This window comes from Myxocyprinus asiaticus, chromosome 43 (genome assembly GCF_019703515.2).
Source record: "Myxocyprinus asiaticus isolate MX2 ecotype Aquarium Trade chromosome 43, UBuf_Myxa_2, whole genome shotgun sequence".
Classification (NCBI taxonomy): domain Eukaryota; kingdom Metazoa; phylum Chordata; class Actinopteri; order Cypriniformes; family Catostomidae; genus Myxocyprinus; species Myxocyprinus asiaticus.
This window is the reverse complement of record NC_059386.1, coordinates 32,574,223-32,591,324: the sequence shown is the minus strand read 5'-3', so window position 1 is coordinate 32,591,324 and position 17,102 is coordinate 32,574,223. Positions and strand designations below refer to the sequence as shown.

Below are 17,102 nucleotides of genomic sequence, written 5' to 3'. Positions count from 1 at the left end.
ACCCAGCTCTCCATATATCCATCACCCACATTCAGGACCGCCCCATCACCCAAAACACAGTCTGGGGCAAAACGAAAACAGAGTGTCCACCACGTCACACACGAATCTCTGAACCCTCAACCAAAAACTCTTGCATCTTAACAAATCCCCAAAAAAACATGTGTTGTGTCCCCATCTTCTGATTGGCATTGCCAGCAGGTGGGTGTGTCTTTAAGACCAAGCCTATACAATCTAGAGGGTGTCCAATAGAATCGATGCAAAATCTTAAATTGCATAAGGCGCACCCTTGCATCTCTAGATGTAGACTTGATGTTTTTTAGAATCCTAGCCCACACTCCCTCCTCCAATACCAAGTTTAAATCTTTCTCCCATAATCTCTTGATAGAAGTTAAAGCTCCATCCCCCAGACTCTGAATTAGCAGGGAGTAATACACTGTTGCCTCATGACCTTTTCCAAAAGCAGTAATCACCACTCCCAGAGTATCTGCTGCTTTAGAGGGGTGTATGCCACTCCCAAAGTACAGAGCAGGTGGCGCAGCTGTAAATACCTATAAAAGGTCTGGGAATCCTAAAATGTTGAGAGATTCTCACTTTTATAATTGAATACAAATATTTTTATAAAAAATTATTCTGTTCGACATCTGTTTGATGTCATGATGTCATTAAAGCAAAAGCGGGGCACATACCAAATACTAAGACAGTAAAAGTGTTATTGATGTAGAATCCGTTCCTGAAACACAGTATTCACCCTTTTAATTGCTTGTATTCTTCTCTCTCTCATATTGAAAAAGTAGCTTTATTGGCATGGTAACATATCAGGAACTCTCTCCACGTGGAAAACTAAAAATAAGAAAACCTATTGTTCCTTGCGAAGTCTTAAGTTCATTGTGTTCGTTAATTGTTTGTTCGTTGAGTGTGTGCAAATAACAAAGTGAGTATGCTAATTGTGCATGTGTATGTGAATCAATGTGCTAGTAGCTTATTTGTATATCAATGTGTCTGCTTAATGAGTGTACAAAAACAATGTTGAGTTTGAAAACATACGGAAGCAATTAAACTGAAGTTTGACATACATACAGTACTGAGAAAAAGTTTTAGGCACTTGTGAAAAATGTTGCAGTGTTCAAAAATAATGAAATAAATAGTTTTCATTTATCACTTAATGTCATACAAAGTCCAGTAAACATAAAAAAGCTAAATCAATATCCAGTGTGACCACCTTTGCCTTTAAAACAGCACCAGTTCTCCTAGGTACATCTGGACACAGTTTTTCTTGGTTGTTGGCAGATAGGATGTATCAAGCTTCTTGGAGAATTCACCACAGTTCTTCTATCTATTTAGGCTGTCTCGATTGCTTCTGTCTCTTTATGGAGTCACTTTATCTCAGACAGACACAATGTTCAGTGGGGGTCTTTGTGGGGGACATGACATCTGTTGCAGGGCTCCCTGTTCTTCTATTCTGATCTTTTCTATTTGCAAATGTAATGTTTGTGAGTCTAACATTTATATTTCCTACTGACACACTAAAGCTGAAGATATAAAGTCCAGTGGAGTGGTGGTGGTGGTGGCGGCGGCGTAGTGGACTAAAGCACTGAACTGGTAAGCAGAAGGCTGTTGGTTCGATCCCCACAGCCACCCCCCATTATGTCCTTGAGCAAGGCACTTAACTCCAGGTTGCTCCATGGGGATTGTCCCTGTAATAAGGGCACCGTAAGTCGCTTTGGATAAAAGCGTCTGCCAAATGCATAAATGTAAATATAAATAACCATCTTAAGACAAATGCTTTTGTGAAACATCTTATGTGCCTAAGACTTTTGCACAGTACTGTACATATACCAACTTACAAAGACCAATAGTGACAAAGTACAAAGTTTTTCTACAATTTGCACATCTGGGACCGTCTGCATCAGACATGCATAAGTTACAGGTTTGACTAGTCATAGGGTAAATGGGGGCCAAGTTAGAGGTACAGTTTACGCACTACTACATATTTGAGCATTGCATCCTTAAACATAGGTGAAAAACAACCTTAAACAAAGTAAATATTTTTGGAGGCCAGGTGTAAAGGTTGGAATAAAAACTCAAACTGACTGAATGACATTAATAAGTTCATGTTTTGCATGACAGACTTAAATCCTTTAGATACATGTACATGATGATATATGAATCTGCTCCAGTAGTGATTTTTAAGACTGGTAACAATTTACCGGTGATTTCTACTCATTTCAGAAACACAGCCATTTACAAGTCAAACAATAATGCAACAAATTCCATGTTTGCAAAAAGTTTTAATATATTCAGGCACATATGTTAAAAAAAATAATTAAAAAAAATGCTTTGATGCAAATGAGGGGAAAAAGGAACATTTACCAGCGGTCACAGTAAACACAAGTCTTTATATATCTGATGAAAGCCACTGAAATATTTATCATTGTGTTGTTCAGTTGTTGATCTCTAAATCTAGTCTTCCCATGATTCTGCTGATTACTCATAGCGAAACTGTTTGAGAGAGTGCCTAAACTTCGTGCCATGAAGAAAGAAAGTCATACCACATAAGGGTGAGTACATAATGGAAGAACCTCCTTTCAGTAACCTGACAAATGTAATGAGGTCCCAGTTTCCAAGGGAAACAATAACTGAAAATAATTGATTTAATTATCAAAGTGTCAGCAAATCAGTTTGGCATGAGGAAGTTTGCAGAGCAGATACACTGTTGATGTTGTTCGTTTTGTAGCATCGCAAGAAACTGTCGCTACCTCTGTGTGTACTTCAGTGTGAGTCTGTACGTGTGAGTTACAGTAAGTGCTGACCTTGCATCTGACATTGTGTTATAATCTCAAAACTGGACAGCACTGGGAGGGATGTTAAACATGGAGGGATCAAACTCTTGTCCTTTAAACGGAGATCCTTCTGCATCCCAGCCTTTCTTCAACATTTCATGGACTTTCTGAAATACAAAGTAAAAGTCTTCTGTAAACATCACAGACCATGATTTGGTCCATTTTCCAGGAAAAAGATATACTGTAAATGTTTAATGCGTCAATTAATTTAGTCAACTATAAGGCGTACACTAGCATAGAGATGGCCAAAGCTAACAGACCGAATGGCTTTTCACACCAAGACACTCGGTCCAACAAATCCTCTGCTGACAAGTCTGATTTTTTTTTCCATTGAACTGGGATGAAAACTGAATGACCAATGAGATATGAGATATGAGCTAGTAATAGTAAATATCACATCAAAGTCTCTTTTTATGCAAATATTTTTCTACAAGTGTTTGCATTATGTTTTTTGCTATACGTGTTTTACTTAATGTACATTATTTCACGTGTATTTATATCACTGTAATTTGTATTATATTATCTAGGTATTCAAAAAGAAAAGCTGGGTTCGGGAGTTCGTTTGGAATATACTTGTAGCATATAAGACGGAATGCATAAATATAATGATGTTTCTTCTGGTAACTAGTAATCGTAACGATAAATATTCTGAGTAGGTTACGAATTTATCTGGAACTCGACAGTAATGAGCTAACTTACATGGCAATACTTTGAGTGTAGCTTACCTGTCAAGAAGCAACTCTCCATCGAACCCCAAAAATTCCCTCAAAGTCTGTCACCTTGTGAATGCGACGCCAATGTTCACTCTGGTTTTACTCTGTTCTCTGTGTCTTTTTTACTAATTCTTCGAATTTTGGCTTTAACATCTGTAGGCAAAGCTACATTTATTTTCCTCTGTAACACGTCTGCAATGGATGTTCATATTTTCCCGGTTGAACAGCTAGTTCACGTAGCCACACCCCAAACTCACACTATAGGTTGAGTTAGAAAATGATGGATGGAGCTGAGTGGCCCACTCAAAATATAAACATCAATGTTTTGATAGTGCCTGGGAGGTTCAGTGTTTATACATTTGGGAAAGGCAAACCCATGAATGAGTAAACCCACATCATGCTTTGACAGCTGAATGCTTAAAGATTCTTGCAATATGCAAGAATAAATATGTATGTAGAACAGCGCCACCTACTGTACAAGGGTGAAATTGTTTTTCATTTAATTTGTTTCAGTCTCTTTGTGAACAGACTTTTCTCCGGCAGTTCGTCTCTCAAATTCATCACAAATTTGGTGTGAACAGGCCTTAAAAGCCAAAAAAAAAAACAAAAAAACAATGGGGTCTTTAAGAAGTCATGTGCTCACCATCTCGTGACTCTGTGGCTTCCCCTGGAGTTTTTGGTGGTAATCGAAGGAGAGGCGGTCCAGAACGGCATGCTCCTCCTCATCCACGGTTGCCATGGAGCGTTCCCGGTTGATCTGGTTTACATCAATCTCAGTCTCACCCTTCAACACGGCGCTCCACCAAACTTCCCCGGTTTTACTGAGGGAGAGCTGGGGGATTTAAACATTATTTAATACAACATACAAATTTACACATTATAATACGACATATCCTTAATAAAACTGAATGAAATTAACACTAATTTTACACAACAATATTAACAATATATATAAAAAAATATATATAAAAAAAACAAGACTAGATTCTGGAACAGACACAAGGGGATGTAAAATTTACACCAAGCTGTAACAGCCAATATTAGCAAATGAATTGGCATGGCCAATATAGTATCAGTCTATCACTATTTTTTTCTCCCAATTTGGAATGCCCAATTCCCACTGCTTAGTAGGTCCTCGTGGCGGCGAAGGACAGTCAATCCACACATCTTGTCACGTGGCTCGTTGTGCATGACACCGCGGAGACTCACAACATGTGGAGGCTCATGCTACTCTCCGCGATCCACGCACAACTTACCACACGCCCCACTGAGAGCGAGAACCACTAATCGTGACCACAAGGAGGTTACCCCATGTAACACTACCCTCCCTAGCAACCGGGCCAATTTAGTTGCTTAGGAGACCTGGCTGGAGTCACTCAGCACCCTGGATTCGAACTCGCGACTCCAGGTGTGGTAGTCAGCGTCAATACTCGCTGAGCTACCCAGGCCCCACCAGTCTATCGCTATTTAAAATACAGATGCTAGATCTGATTAAAAAAACAATGTGTACCACAACACAGCGGCCTGGCTCTAAACTCCACAAGGAATTCTCTGTGTTAATTTTGTGTGTGAATTCGCCTTCCATCAGGACTCTCTGCGATCCTCCCTCGTTCGCAGCCACGCAAACTCTCCCCGGCTGCAGATCCACAGACACCTGGAATCGAATTATGCTCGTGGTAATGGGAGACTGTGGGATAAATCTCTAAATGTGAATGTTGCCAGAAGTAAATTGATCCCAGCAGCTAAAACACACCTGTCTGCCTTTAACGATGTTCGGCTGGACATGCACTCGAACTTCCACATCTGTGTAATCCTGTGACCAGGTGTAATTGTCCCTGATGGCACCATTGTAACTGTCTGGGTTGGATTGAAAGGAATCCTGCCCCCTGGAAAGTACATATGAAAATGAACTGGTTAATAGAAGAAAAAAACTAACAAACAGTTGTCCTTAATGCAATTAGTGCTGTCATTTGATTACATTTATTTACTCGTGATTAATCGTAGATTTTGAAAGTGCTGAAATTTTACTCTAAACATACTTTCCTGTCAAAATGCACTTATTTCCTTCTTAGGAAAGAAAACAAAACAATATGTAACAATAATGCTTTATTAACATTTCCCAAACAAAATGTAACACATTGTACAAAGCTATTGTATTAACATTTTTTAACTCAACCTCAATTTGCTTGGATTATTTTTGTACGATTCATAATTACTTAAAAAAAATATGCCGGGATTATAAATGTTAAATTGGGTGAAAATTACTCAAATTAAATCATCAAATAAAAATGTAAATAAATCATTCATTACATAGTGAAACTATAAAATCATTAAATTAATCATCAAATCACTAAATAAATCAATACGTCTCTTGTATTTCATTTTAGCACTAATTGGCATCCATTGTCATTTTAGCATTATCTTTGGGCTGTTTTTAGTCTTTAAAGCATGATATTCATATCTTAAAAAAAAAAATGCTAGGGTTACGGTGATCAGCACGTCACTTAATCACAATGGGTGTCATATTTTTAAATCGATATCTTTTGACTTTAGTTTGGAAAAGGATTTTAAAAAATTAAAATGGATTCAAAGCTAGTGCAGAAATGAAGTACATGGGAGATTTATTGTACCGATTTAATGGTACATTTCATTAACTGAAACAACAAACTTGTACAAGCAAAAAAGGTCAAGAATTCCATTTTAGATAAGAAATTAACGTGCAATACATTTGGCATTATTATTGTAACTAGAATAGTTAGTTAAATACCGTTTTTTTTAATTGTATGATCGATGCATTGATATATTTTCACCCACCTAATTGCAAAAATGCTGTCTAAATGCAGGATGTGACATGCAATATAAAAATGGGCCTCAGTTACGAGGAGAACAGATTTATGTGTAAATAGTTTATAAAAACATTATGTAAACTGTTTCACTGAATTGAAAGCTGCAATTTATGTAAGAAAGTCATTGTAAACAATTTACACTGAAATTTGTTCTGTTAAAGTTCAGTGAATAAAGTCCATTGTGTTTAAAAGCTGTGATGTGAAGTTGTGTCCTTATAACAAGTTATCTATTTGCATACAGAGTTTGTGTTCGAACATGTTCGTTTACATGATACTTTTGTGCTTATGTATTGAAAGACACTCGGGGGTCACGCGACACCATGCAAGAAGCAGACGTGTGAACGACGAGCTCTGCGCACTTTGCTAAATTTTTAATTATTTTCATGTTATAATCTGGTGAAATTTGATACACCCAGTTACACATCTGCTCTTTGAGGCAAAACATGGCAAAGAAGTCAAAATCCTCAGGCTCTGGAGACATTAAAAGACACTTACAATTAAAGCCCCAACAGGCCTACAGACCGGGGACTGGATTTGGATGGCGCGGCGGGAGAGGCGATCCAGCATCAGTTGTTCAACATGTCGGTGATGCTGACGAAGATTCTTGCTCACTTGGAGGATCTCGCTGTAATACGTCAATCGTTTACGGCGATGGAAATAAAATTCTCTGAGTTAGCTACAAGAGTGACTGATGTTGAGAGACGAATCGATTGTCTGGAATCTTCGGAGAGAAAATTAGCCGCTAATCCGCCCGTGACCAAAGTTGATTTGGAACATCTCCTTGAAAAGCTTGAAGATCTTGAGAATAGAAGCCGCAGGAATAACGTTCAAATTGTTGGAATTCAGAGATATGGTGAAATTCCTAGACGAGCTTTTCCCGAGTCTGCTCGACATAACAGGCCATAAACTGGAAATCGAGCGAGCTCACAGAGTCCCAGCTCACAGATTTGCTGAGGGAGATAGGCCCCGATCAATCCTGGCCAGATTTCTGAAATCATCCGATAAAGATATTGTGTTGCACCAGGCGAGGAGCAAAGGGAAGCTTTCTTGGAAGAACCATAATATTTTCTTGTTCCCGGACTTCGCAAGTTCGACAAGAGATAAACGCGATCGGTTCAAGGAATGTAAGAAACTCTTACAGCAGCGAAAGATCACTTTTGCTCTGATGTTTCCGGGCAAACTGAGAACAGAAACAAAGGACGGTCGCAAAGTATTTACATGTCCCAATCAGGCAATGTCTTTTATAGAATCAATGGGTGTGTAAACCATTGGGTGTTTCTCATGTGAGTGGGTCGACTCGCTGTACTTACTCTGGCTTTTGAGGAAGCTGGGCATCATTTTGGTTTCTTTTTGCGTTGGCTCCGCCGAGCGGCTGGAGTTTGTTTTGTTGAGTATTTTTACGGGACATTGGAATGATTACGTCATTCACTGAACATTCGTTTGTCTATCCGAGGAATCTGAACAGTTTTATATCAGCTGGAATTTGTTTTGTGGAAGATCACACCTTTGAGACAGTTCTGTGAATGAATCTACACGTTCTTTGTGTTCATTCTTCCTATTGGCTGGGGTTTATTTTACAAAGTATTTTCTGTCATGTAATTTGAGCAATCCGATGGCAAAGTTGTCGTGGGGGCTCGTGGGCGTTCATGGACCTTTTGAATTTAGAGGGATTGTCGCCAGTTGGTGCTGTCATGCGTGGGGTTAATGCGCACATTTTTCTTTTTTCTGTTTGTTTTGTTCGGGGGGAAGTTCAGGGTTTGATTGTTTCACTAATGGGGAATGTGGTCTGTATAATTTTGTTTTTGAAACACAATTTATTTATTCTACTATATCAAAATGTCAAATGGTAATATGAGTGTACTATCTCTCTCCACATGGAATGTGAATGGGTTGGGGCACCACATAAAAAGAAGGAAGGTTATAACTTTTCTTAAACGTAAGAAATATGATATAATGTTTCTTCAAGAAACACATCTCTCCCCGCAGGAAGCTGAAAAATTTGGGAAGATATGGGGTGGACATATTTGTTTTAATGCTGGCTCAAGTAAGAGCAAGGGAGTCATTATATTGATTAATAAACACTTACAATTCAAATTTCTCAAACAGATTAAAGATAAATTAGGAAGAGTAATTATTGTTTTAGCTGAAATTCAGAGGCAAAGGTTGATTTTGGCTAATATTTACGCACCTGACGCTGATGATCAGGGCTTTTTTATAGATTTTGAAGGGATGCTGCAAACCGCTGGCACCCCTCATGATATAATATTGGGAGGAGACTTTAATCTATTGATGGACTCAGTCCTTGATCATAGTGAAGTGTGTAAGCCCCCTAGAGCAACATTGACGCTTCACAGGATGTGTAAAAATCTTGGTCTTACAGATATTTGGAGACTTTTGTACCCATCTGGTAGTGACTATAATTTTTTTCATCAGTCCATAAGATTTATTCTAGAATAGATTTTTTTTAAATATCCAAATCCCTCATTTCATCTGTTGTTGATTGCTCAATTGGAAATATCTTAGTCTCAGATCACGCCCTGGTGAGTTTAGAGGTGTTGCCATATACAGAGAAAAATAAATCATATAGTTGGCAAAATCCTGATTTCCAACAAATGTTAAAGACTGAAATCAATGTTTATATGGAGATCAACTGGTCCTCAGTATCCTCTGTGGGCGTGGCTTGGGAGGCACTTAAGATGGTTGTTAGGGGTCGGATAATACAGTATGCCTCATTCATCAACAAATCAATATGCGGTCAGTAGCGAATGATCAGTCTCCAGTTGCTGCCATCTCACTTGACGCCGAAAATGCGTTTGATATGGTAGAATGGGATTATTTTTTTTAAGTTTTTGGAAACGTATGGGTTCGGGAGTACATTTATTGGTTGGACTAAGTTACTTTATAGACACCCTGTAGCAGCGGTACAAACAAATGGATTAATTTCAGATTATTTTACTCCGAATAGGGGCACTCAGCAGGGTTGCCCTCTTTCCCCATTTTTGTTCTGTCTTGCAATGGAACCATTAGCAGCCTTGATAAGAAGGGAAGATGATTTTCCATAGGTGGTGGCGGGAGGTGTGGCGCATAAGCTTCTGCTTTATGCAGATGATATTTTATTATACATCTCCGACCCCACTAGATCTATGCCTTGCCTCCACAGATTTATTAAGTCCTTATCCAAGTTCTCAGGATACAAAGTCAATTGGTCTAAATCCGAAGCTTTGTCTTTGACAGCGTACTGTCCAGTAACGGCCTTCCAGCCGGGCACCTTCCAGTGGCCCAAACAGGGCATTAAGTATTTGGGAATTTTATTCCCAGCAAATTTGTCTGATTTAGTCAGAGTTAATTTTGATCCCTTAATAAAAAGGTTTTCGAATGATGTGGACAGGTGGGCTTCATGACAATTATCGATGATTGGGAAGGTTAATGTAATTAAAATGAATTGTATTCCAAAATTCAACTACCTGTTACAATCTCTCCCTATAGATGTCCCCCTCTCTTATTTCAAGCAATTTGATAGCATAGCGAAGTCCTTCATTTGGAATGGTAAGCGTGCCAGGTTAAATTTCAATAAGTTACATAGGCCGATTGACAAAGGTGGGTTAGGCCTACCCAAGATTTTGTTTTATTATTATGCATTAGGTCTCAGACATTTGGCTCATTGGTCGCTTCCACCTGAGAAAGCCCCTCCCTGGTTTTCTATTGAAAAGGAGGCTCTTGCCCCTATCTTGCCTCTGCAAAGCCTTTCGATCAAATTAACTGGAGAAGTTAAGTCACACCCTGTTATTTTGCATTTACACTTGATATGAACAAAAGTGTCCAGAGTGTTAAATTCTGATATTTATTTAAACGTATCCTTGAGCATTTGGCAGAACCCTAAACTATGCATTAATAAGTCCCCTTACTGTTGGTCAGAGTGGATTGTGAGGGGGGTTAATACACTCGGTGACCTATATGAGAGTGGAGTATTGAGACCTTTTGAAAATTTGGTTCAAAATTTTGGGATTCCCAGATCTCAATTTTATAAGTATTTACAGCTGCGCCACCTATTCTGCACTGTTTTTGGGAGTGGCATGCACCTCCCTAGTGCGACAGATCCTCTGGGAGGGGTGATACTGCTTTTGGAAAAGGTCATGAGGCATCAGTGTATTACTTCCTGCTAATTCAGAGTCTGGGGGATGGAGCTTTAAATTCCCTCAAAAGATTATGGGAGGAAGATTTAAATTTGTTTTTGGAGGAGGGAGTGTGGGCTAGGATTCTTAAAAACATCAAGTCTGCATCTAGAGATGCAAAGGTGCGCCTTATGCAATTTAAGATTCTACATAGATTTTATTGGACCCTAATAAATTGTATAGGCTTGGTCTTAAAGACACACCCACCTGCTGGCGATGCCATTCAGAACATGGAGACACCACCCATGTTTTCTGGGGGTGTCGTAAGATACAGGAGTTCTGGTTGAGGGTCCAGAATTTTATGGCCGACGTATTGGGTACTCGGATCTCCTTTTGCCCCAGACTCTGTATTTTGGGTGACGGGGCAGTCATTGATGTAGGAGATAAGTACATGAAAAATTGGATCCTGGCCGATATTATGGTGGGCAGACAGGTTATCCTTAGAGGATGGAAGTCAGCTGGAGCCCCCTTGTTTCATGAGTGGTGCGAGGAGATGGGCAGGGTGGCAGCTTGGGCAGAGTTGTCATATAGAAGTCTAGGCAACATGGATATGTTCATCAGGAGGTGGGGCAGCTATTTGGCCTTTTTGGAGGGCTCTTGTGGAAGGGCAGTGGAAGGAGACGTGTTGTTTTAAATATTTATGTTGTAGCCTTTTTGTTTTTGAACATATACTTTTTTAAATGTATTTCTAAATATTTTCTTCTGCTTTATTGTCTGTTTGTGTGTCTTTGTCAATTGTATTTGACCACTGGGGTATCTGTTTGTGTTGGGTGGTGGGGTGGGGTGGTTAATGTTCGGGAGGAAGGGTTGTAAATAATATAATGTGATTCCAAATATTCTGTTATTTATATATATATATATTATATATATATATATATATATATATATATATATATATATATATATATTGTATGGAATCAATAAAAACTTTTAATTAAAAAAAAGAAAAACACTCATACGCTTTGGCTTTGCTGGAGTCCGTATTTGATGACACTGTTGTTGCCGCTGTCTGTGTCTCTCCTGTAGCTTCAGCTGTACTGCTGTGTGGAGTCTCTCTACCTGCCTCGGTGTTTGGCTCTAATGGGATGGTGACAGGTGTGGGCTCCTCTGTACTCCTCATCTCCTCCACAGGAGCTTCAGCCTCCTGCTCAGACTGAACCTCCAGCTCCTGTAGTGCAGGAGGAGCTGATTTTGTCTCCTCTGATAGTCTTGCGGCTCTCTCTCTGTCCTGTTCTGCCAGCTTTTCAAATAATTTAAAAGTCTGGAAAAAGAATAACACCAGAAATTTGAACTGGTTAAGAACAAACATGAAATTTTGAGGGCAATGTGAACTAGATTTTGTGGATGTCCTGATGCCGGAACTGGGTCCAATACCGCGCTCATGTATGTGTTCTTCTGCTCGAAAAAATGCTCCAATACCAAAAACTGATACCCTCTGAAGTTCGAATGTTATTCTGTAAACATTCAGCGCACAAATTAAAATCATGTTATGTCCTAGTGTGATTATAAAACGCAAAGGATGCGATTTAATGAGATAAATCCATAGTTTGCATGTGCTGCAAGCTTAAAAGTGAATGTGTGGAGTCGGTGTTGTGCCTTTTAGAGCTCCTTGGCTCGTACACGTAAAACACCATCATGAGAATCGCGCGTTCTGTTTATTGCAGATGACAGGGAGCAGAGCGCTAATTCACTTTGTAGCGCAAGGCACATACAGACTAAATATTTATTTAATTAAATAGCAGCCATTTGTGGTTTCATAATTATCACTTTGAGTCACATAGTAACTTGCTTTTCCGGAGGTGAGAAGCTAACGTCAAAAACACACACAAATGGAAAGGGCTTCAAAATAAAAGCTTCCACCAAAATAAAAGCTCCATTTAAATGGAGAAAAGTACAACAGAAATATATCACTACTGTATAGTTATGTAATATTCACTGTGATACTAATAATAATAAATCAATAGTAACTGTATAATATTTAAGCAATATCTCTCATATGTGATTCTCTGTTATACAAAACAAAATATTGTTTGATAAAATATAACTAATGTTGTATTTTGGATTGTGCTGTGAGGTTCTGTATAAAAGCACTTCATTTGATAAAAATAATACAATATTATGTTGAAAATGTATTGTTCAATTTCCATTTGATTAAAGTTTTAATTAATTCATTTATTTAGGCAGCATTTTGATAAAAAAAATAAAATAAAAAAATCAATAAACTGTTGATATGGAATTAAAAAAACAGGTATTGGTAACGACAAGAACCAAAAAGGAAGTATCGGTACATTCTCATAAAATGGTACTGCGACATACCTACTAGATACATGTCTATTATTGCAAGTGATTTTATAAAAGTGCTTTATAATCGTGCCTCGACTTATCATAATCCTTTTGCGGTTTATTTTCGTCTGACCTTTTTTTTTTGGTCTGTTTCTCAGCCATTTGTCCTCCTTGGAGTTTCTAATGAATTTCCCTCTTGCTCTGCCCCCACCACCCATCTTGTGCATGCAGAAGAACCACCCCCTGTTGCTGATTGGCTGGAGTAATGTTGTGTGGATCGGTCCGATCCACTTTGTTTTTGTACCAATTGCAGAGCCAGGACTGTGTACAAATACTAGATTTTTTTTTTTTTTTTTCAGCCCAGAAAATGTAAAAATACAAAATCACAACACTGACACACATTGATACATCATGATTTTACCATTAATTACACCTTGAAATACCATGTACATCCATGACATAAATTAATATGGACCATGTTATTATACATCATTTCCATCTGACACCATCACTGTATGGTGCTGCCGCCAGAATACTTTTGTAGGGCAAACAGCAAGTTTACTGGATCAAAACAAACGTTATAAAAGTCAGTCACACACAGTTGGCTATCTGCTTCTCTACCTTGAACACCATTTTTTCTGCTACTCCCGGTGGGAAACCCATGCGGTCATGTGGGCCGCTGAGAAGCCGGTAGAAGTCCGTCTTTCTGTAGAGAAACCCGAAATAAACCTGCAGAAAATTCTGGATGTTTCCAACATGTTGCAGAATCCCGAGCAGCGCATTATCATACAACTCTGTCATTTCCACCGGCGAAGACATGACTGAGGGCCTCAGCGAGATCAAATCTGCCCTAAAGCTGCTTTAATTAGATGTAGTTTAGTGGGGAAGGAACGTAAAGCAACAGCAGATCCGCAGCAAACTTGCGCAGCTGCACTGCAACAACAACAGATCTACCGGAAGAGACCAGCTGCTGAGGAACTTCCTGTTCTTCGTAAACAAGAATAAAAGTCCCTCCAAAATAGAAGACTTTGAAAACGATTATTTTATCTCCTGTGCGGTGTTCGTTTTAGACTCACACTTGTATTGTTCGCGGTCAAAATTGACCGAAAACAATAAACGTGTCATTTTAATTTTTTAAATTTTTTTTATTATTATTATTGTGGGTGGAAGGGTTGGGGGGTATGCTATTTTTTAATTTCTCAGTTACACCATTGATTTGCATATGCAAATAAGCAAATTTATGTTAATTTCACTACATTAAAAACCTACACTTAAAACATGAAGAAAATATTAGAATGTGTCATGTATTGCTGCCATCTGGTGCAAAAAACAAACCAAAAAAAAAAAAAAAAAAAAAATTGACCAAATGTTCCCACAAGGATAGTAAAACCTGAGATCACCTACATTGTGGGGACATATATACATATATATATATATACATATATACATATATACATATATACACATATACACATATATATACATATACACATATACATATACATATATATAATTTTTTTTTTTTTTTTTCAAGGTGTTTGGCCAACTGCATAAACTTGATTAAAGATCATCATTTATGCCACAGGGGGTAATAATACAAATATTTATCCACGTAGACTGAAGAGTTTAATGGGGGGAAAAAAAAAAACTTTTCATACAGAAGCACAGTTGGAATAAATTACCAGTGCTTCGGAAATATACATACAGGCTGAGAGAAGTTTAAGAATGGCCGTAAAAGATGGCTCTTTTGTAACTGATTAAATATTTTTTAGCTTTTAAATATGTATTAGTATTTTTACCTGTACTCCTATCTTTTTAATTGCATAGAGCAGGGGTTTTCAAACTTTTTGCCATCTAGGACCCCCAAATGTGATGATCCCTTGCGAAGGACCCCTTTCCTTAAAATATAAAGTCAGCTATTTATTTTAATGCAAAGTCCCTATTTTAATGTGAGAAAAATAGTAAGTGTGACATTATAAACACAACATGTTGCCTTCAAAGTTTTTAAATAATTGGCTTTTATATTGTTATTGCACTAAAGACAAAAAGAGTAGAGTATTATCTTGTTAAAATATCTGGAAACTATTTACTCTGTATTAAGTGGACAGCATATCTTTTTTCTACATAATATCAGAGTCATGTTAGATGTAAAAACCTGAAGAGAAGTATATTCAATTCAATTGAAATGTCTTTTAATAAGACTTTTCACAAAGCAGCTTTACAGGGAATATTGCTTTACAATCCGGCAGGTGGCAGTAACGTGTTCTTCATGCTGATGCCCTCGTGCAGTTTATGGCAGAAAACATGGCGGCGCCCTTGATCAGACAGACAAAATTGTTGTCGGTAAGATTGTATTTATTAATTTTCTTAGTTTTGTAACTAATTACCCCTTACCCCTACATGCCTGATGAAAGTGACATGTATTCCGTTTAAAATAGAGATACTGGCACTGAATGCAATGTGGGATGGCAAAAGCATGTTGATGTGTAGAATTATGTTATTAATCTAATAATCGATATTTTCGCAGATGGTTTGCAGTCAGTTAAATTCTGTTGCATGTTCGAGGAACATTCACTGCACAGCAGCATGTTTGAAGGTATGTATGCAAACTTAAGTGGTTAAATGAAACCAGAAATTAGGTAACTACAATTAATAAGGTGACTTTTGTGTGTCTCATTCACTCAAGAACTTTTCATTTAAAATGAACCTCTCTCTAACAGAACCGTGCAGCTCGTATTCGAGTGGGTAAAGGAGACAGGCCATTGACTTATGAGCAGTCATATCACCCCCATCACATCGGGCACAGGAAGGGCTGGCTGTCCCAACACACCAGTAAGTCACAATCTGTGTCCTACATCAGATCTTCACCCTATTAGATTCCCAGCATTTTAAAAAATTCTTATCTGAATAATTCGACCCGGGTTCCCACAGTTGTGGAAAACCTGGAAATATACATTATATTTTTTTTGCATTGGAAAGTGTGTTAATGCATAATTTTCCTAACCCCTTCTCATTCCACATAGGCAATCTTCAAGGTGAAGATGGAGCGGCAGAGCGGATAGTGGAGGACGTCTTCATCAGGCGCTTCATATATGGCACATTTCACGGCTGTTTAGCTGATGAACTGGTGATCAAACGCAGGGGAAACATCCTTGTCATTTGTGCTCTGATGATACAGAAGCTCTTACCAACGAAACTTTATTTTCTCATCGGGTACACTGAGGAACTGCTGTCTCATTTCTACAAGTGTCCAGTTAAAATGGAGGTCCAGACAGTAGAAGAAAAAGTAGTCTACAAATATCTCTAAAAAGACAATGTGCTTTAGAAACTTATCTGGTCTTTATGTTTAAAATTGTACAGAGAATAAACAATAAATGACTTTCACATATTTTAATTGAAGGATCCTATAATGTGTATTTCTGTAAAGACTAAAATGTTATATTAAATGTACTGGGGAGAAACATGTTTTTGTTGTTAATTAAAGGAATATTTCACCCAAAAATGAAAATTCTCCCATCATTTACACACCCTCATGCCATCCCTCTAGTATGACTTTCTTCTGCTGAACACAAAGACTTTTAGAAGAATATCTCAGCTCTGTTGGTCCATGCAATGCAAGTGAATGGTGACCAAAACTTTGAAGCTACAAAAAGCATATACATGCAGCATAAAAGTAATCTGTAAGACTCCAGTGGTTTAATTCATGTCGTCTGAAGGGATCCAGTCGAATTTGGGTGAGAACCGACCAAAATGTAACTCAACTGGCGATCATGATTTCAAGCTCGATTACCCTTCCTAGCACCATCTAGCGCTCTGCGCATGCGTCAAGCACTAGTTGTAATCGTCAAGATTTATAGTGAAAATTAGGTTACATTTTGGTCGGTTCTCACCCTCTTTTGATTGGATCCCTTCAGAAGACATTGATTAAACCACTGGAGTCTTACAGATTACTTTTATGCTGCATTTATGTGCATTTTGGAGCTTCAAAGTTTTGGTCAGTATTCACTTGCATTATATGGACCAACAGAGCTGAAGATAGAAAGTCATACACATCTGGGATGGCATGAGGGAGAATTTAAATTGTCCTTTTTGGATGAACTATTTCTTTAAGTTGTAACATTGTTTCTCAAAATTCAGGACAAACATATATATATATAGACCTAATAAGGATGAAAATCTCTTTGATCAATTAATGTTCGAGATGAATAAGCAGCACGTTTATATGCATGTTCATACACCGATGTTTAA

At 38.1% G+C, this 17,102-nt stretch overlaps 2 protein-coding genes across 3 annotated transcripts; one reads left to right on the top strand and one right to left on the bottom strand.

Moving 5' to 3' along the window:
• Positions 1-2,537: 2,537 nt before the first annotated feature.
• Positions 2,538-13,812, bottom strand: LOC127433906 (nudC domain-containing protein 3-like). Of its 2 annotated transcripts, XM_051686245.1 has the most exons (6): positions 13,476-13,812; positions 11,531-11,832; positions 5,307-5,439; positions 5,064-5,207; positions 4,197-4,385; positions 2,538-2,947 (listed from the first exon to the last, which is right to left on the bottom strand). In XM_051686245.1, exons 1-6 carry the CDS (start codon positions 13,671-13,673, stop codon positions 2,837-2,839), a joined length of 1,077 nt encoding a protein of 358 aa, XP_051542205.1. In that variant the 5' UTR covers positions 13,674-13,812; the 3' UTR covers positions 2,538-2,836. The 2 variants fall into 2 exon arrangements, with proteins under 2 accessions (XP_051542205.1, XP_051542206.1); XM_051686246.1 differs by lacking the exon at positions 5,064-5,207.
• Positions 13,813-15,124: 1,312 nt separating this feature from the next.
• LOC127433910 (28S ribosomal protein S24, mitochondrial-like) lies at positions 15,125-16,449 on the top strand. Its single transcript, XM_051686251.1, has 4 exons — positions 15,125-15,197; positions 15,382-15,450; positions 15,575-15,686; positions 15,878-16,449. The coding sequence occupies exons 1-4, from the start codon at positions 15,147-15,149 to the stop codon at positions 16,159-16,161; spliced, it is 516 nt and encodes a 171-aa protein (XP_051542211.1). The 5' UTR covers positions 15,125-15,146; the 3' UTR covers positions 16,162-16,449.
• The last annotated feature ends 653 nt before the right edge of the window (positions 16,450-17,102 follow it).

Coding starts and splice junctions, on each gene's coding strand:
- LOC127433910 (XM_051686251.1), top strand. CDS start 15,147: ATGGCAGAAAACATGGCGGCGCCCTTGATCAGACAGACAAAATTGTTG. Junction 15,198..15,381: donor GACAGACAAAATTGTTGTCG/GTAAGATTGTAT, acceptor ATATTTTCGCAG/ATGGTTTGCAGTCAGTTAAA. Junction 15,451..15,574: donor GCACAGCAGCATGTTTGAAG/GTATGTATGCAA, acceptor TCTCTCTAACAG/AACCGTGCAGCTCGTATTCG.
- LOC127433906 (XM_051686245.1), bottom strand. CDS start 13,673: ATGTCTTCGCCGGTGGAAATGACAGAGTTGTATGATAATGCGCTGCTC. Junction 5,208..5,306: donor ACATCGTTAAAGGCAGACAG/GTGTGTTTTAGC, acceptor ATTCGATTCCAG/GTGTCTGTGGATCTGCAGCC. Junction 2,948..4,196: donor AGCCACAGAGTCACGAGATG/GTGAGCACATGA, acceptor TTTGTATTTCAG/AAAGTCCATGAAATGTTGAA.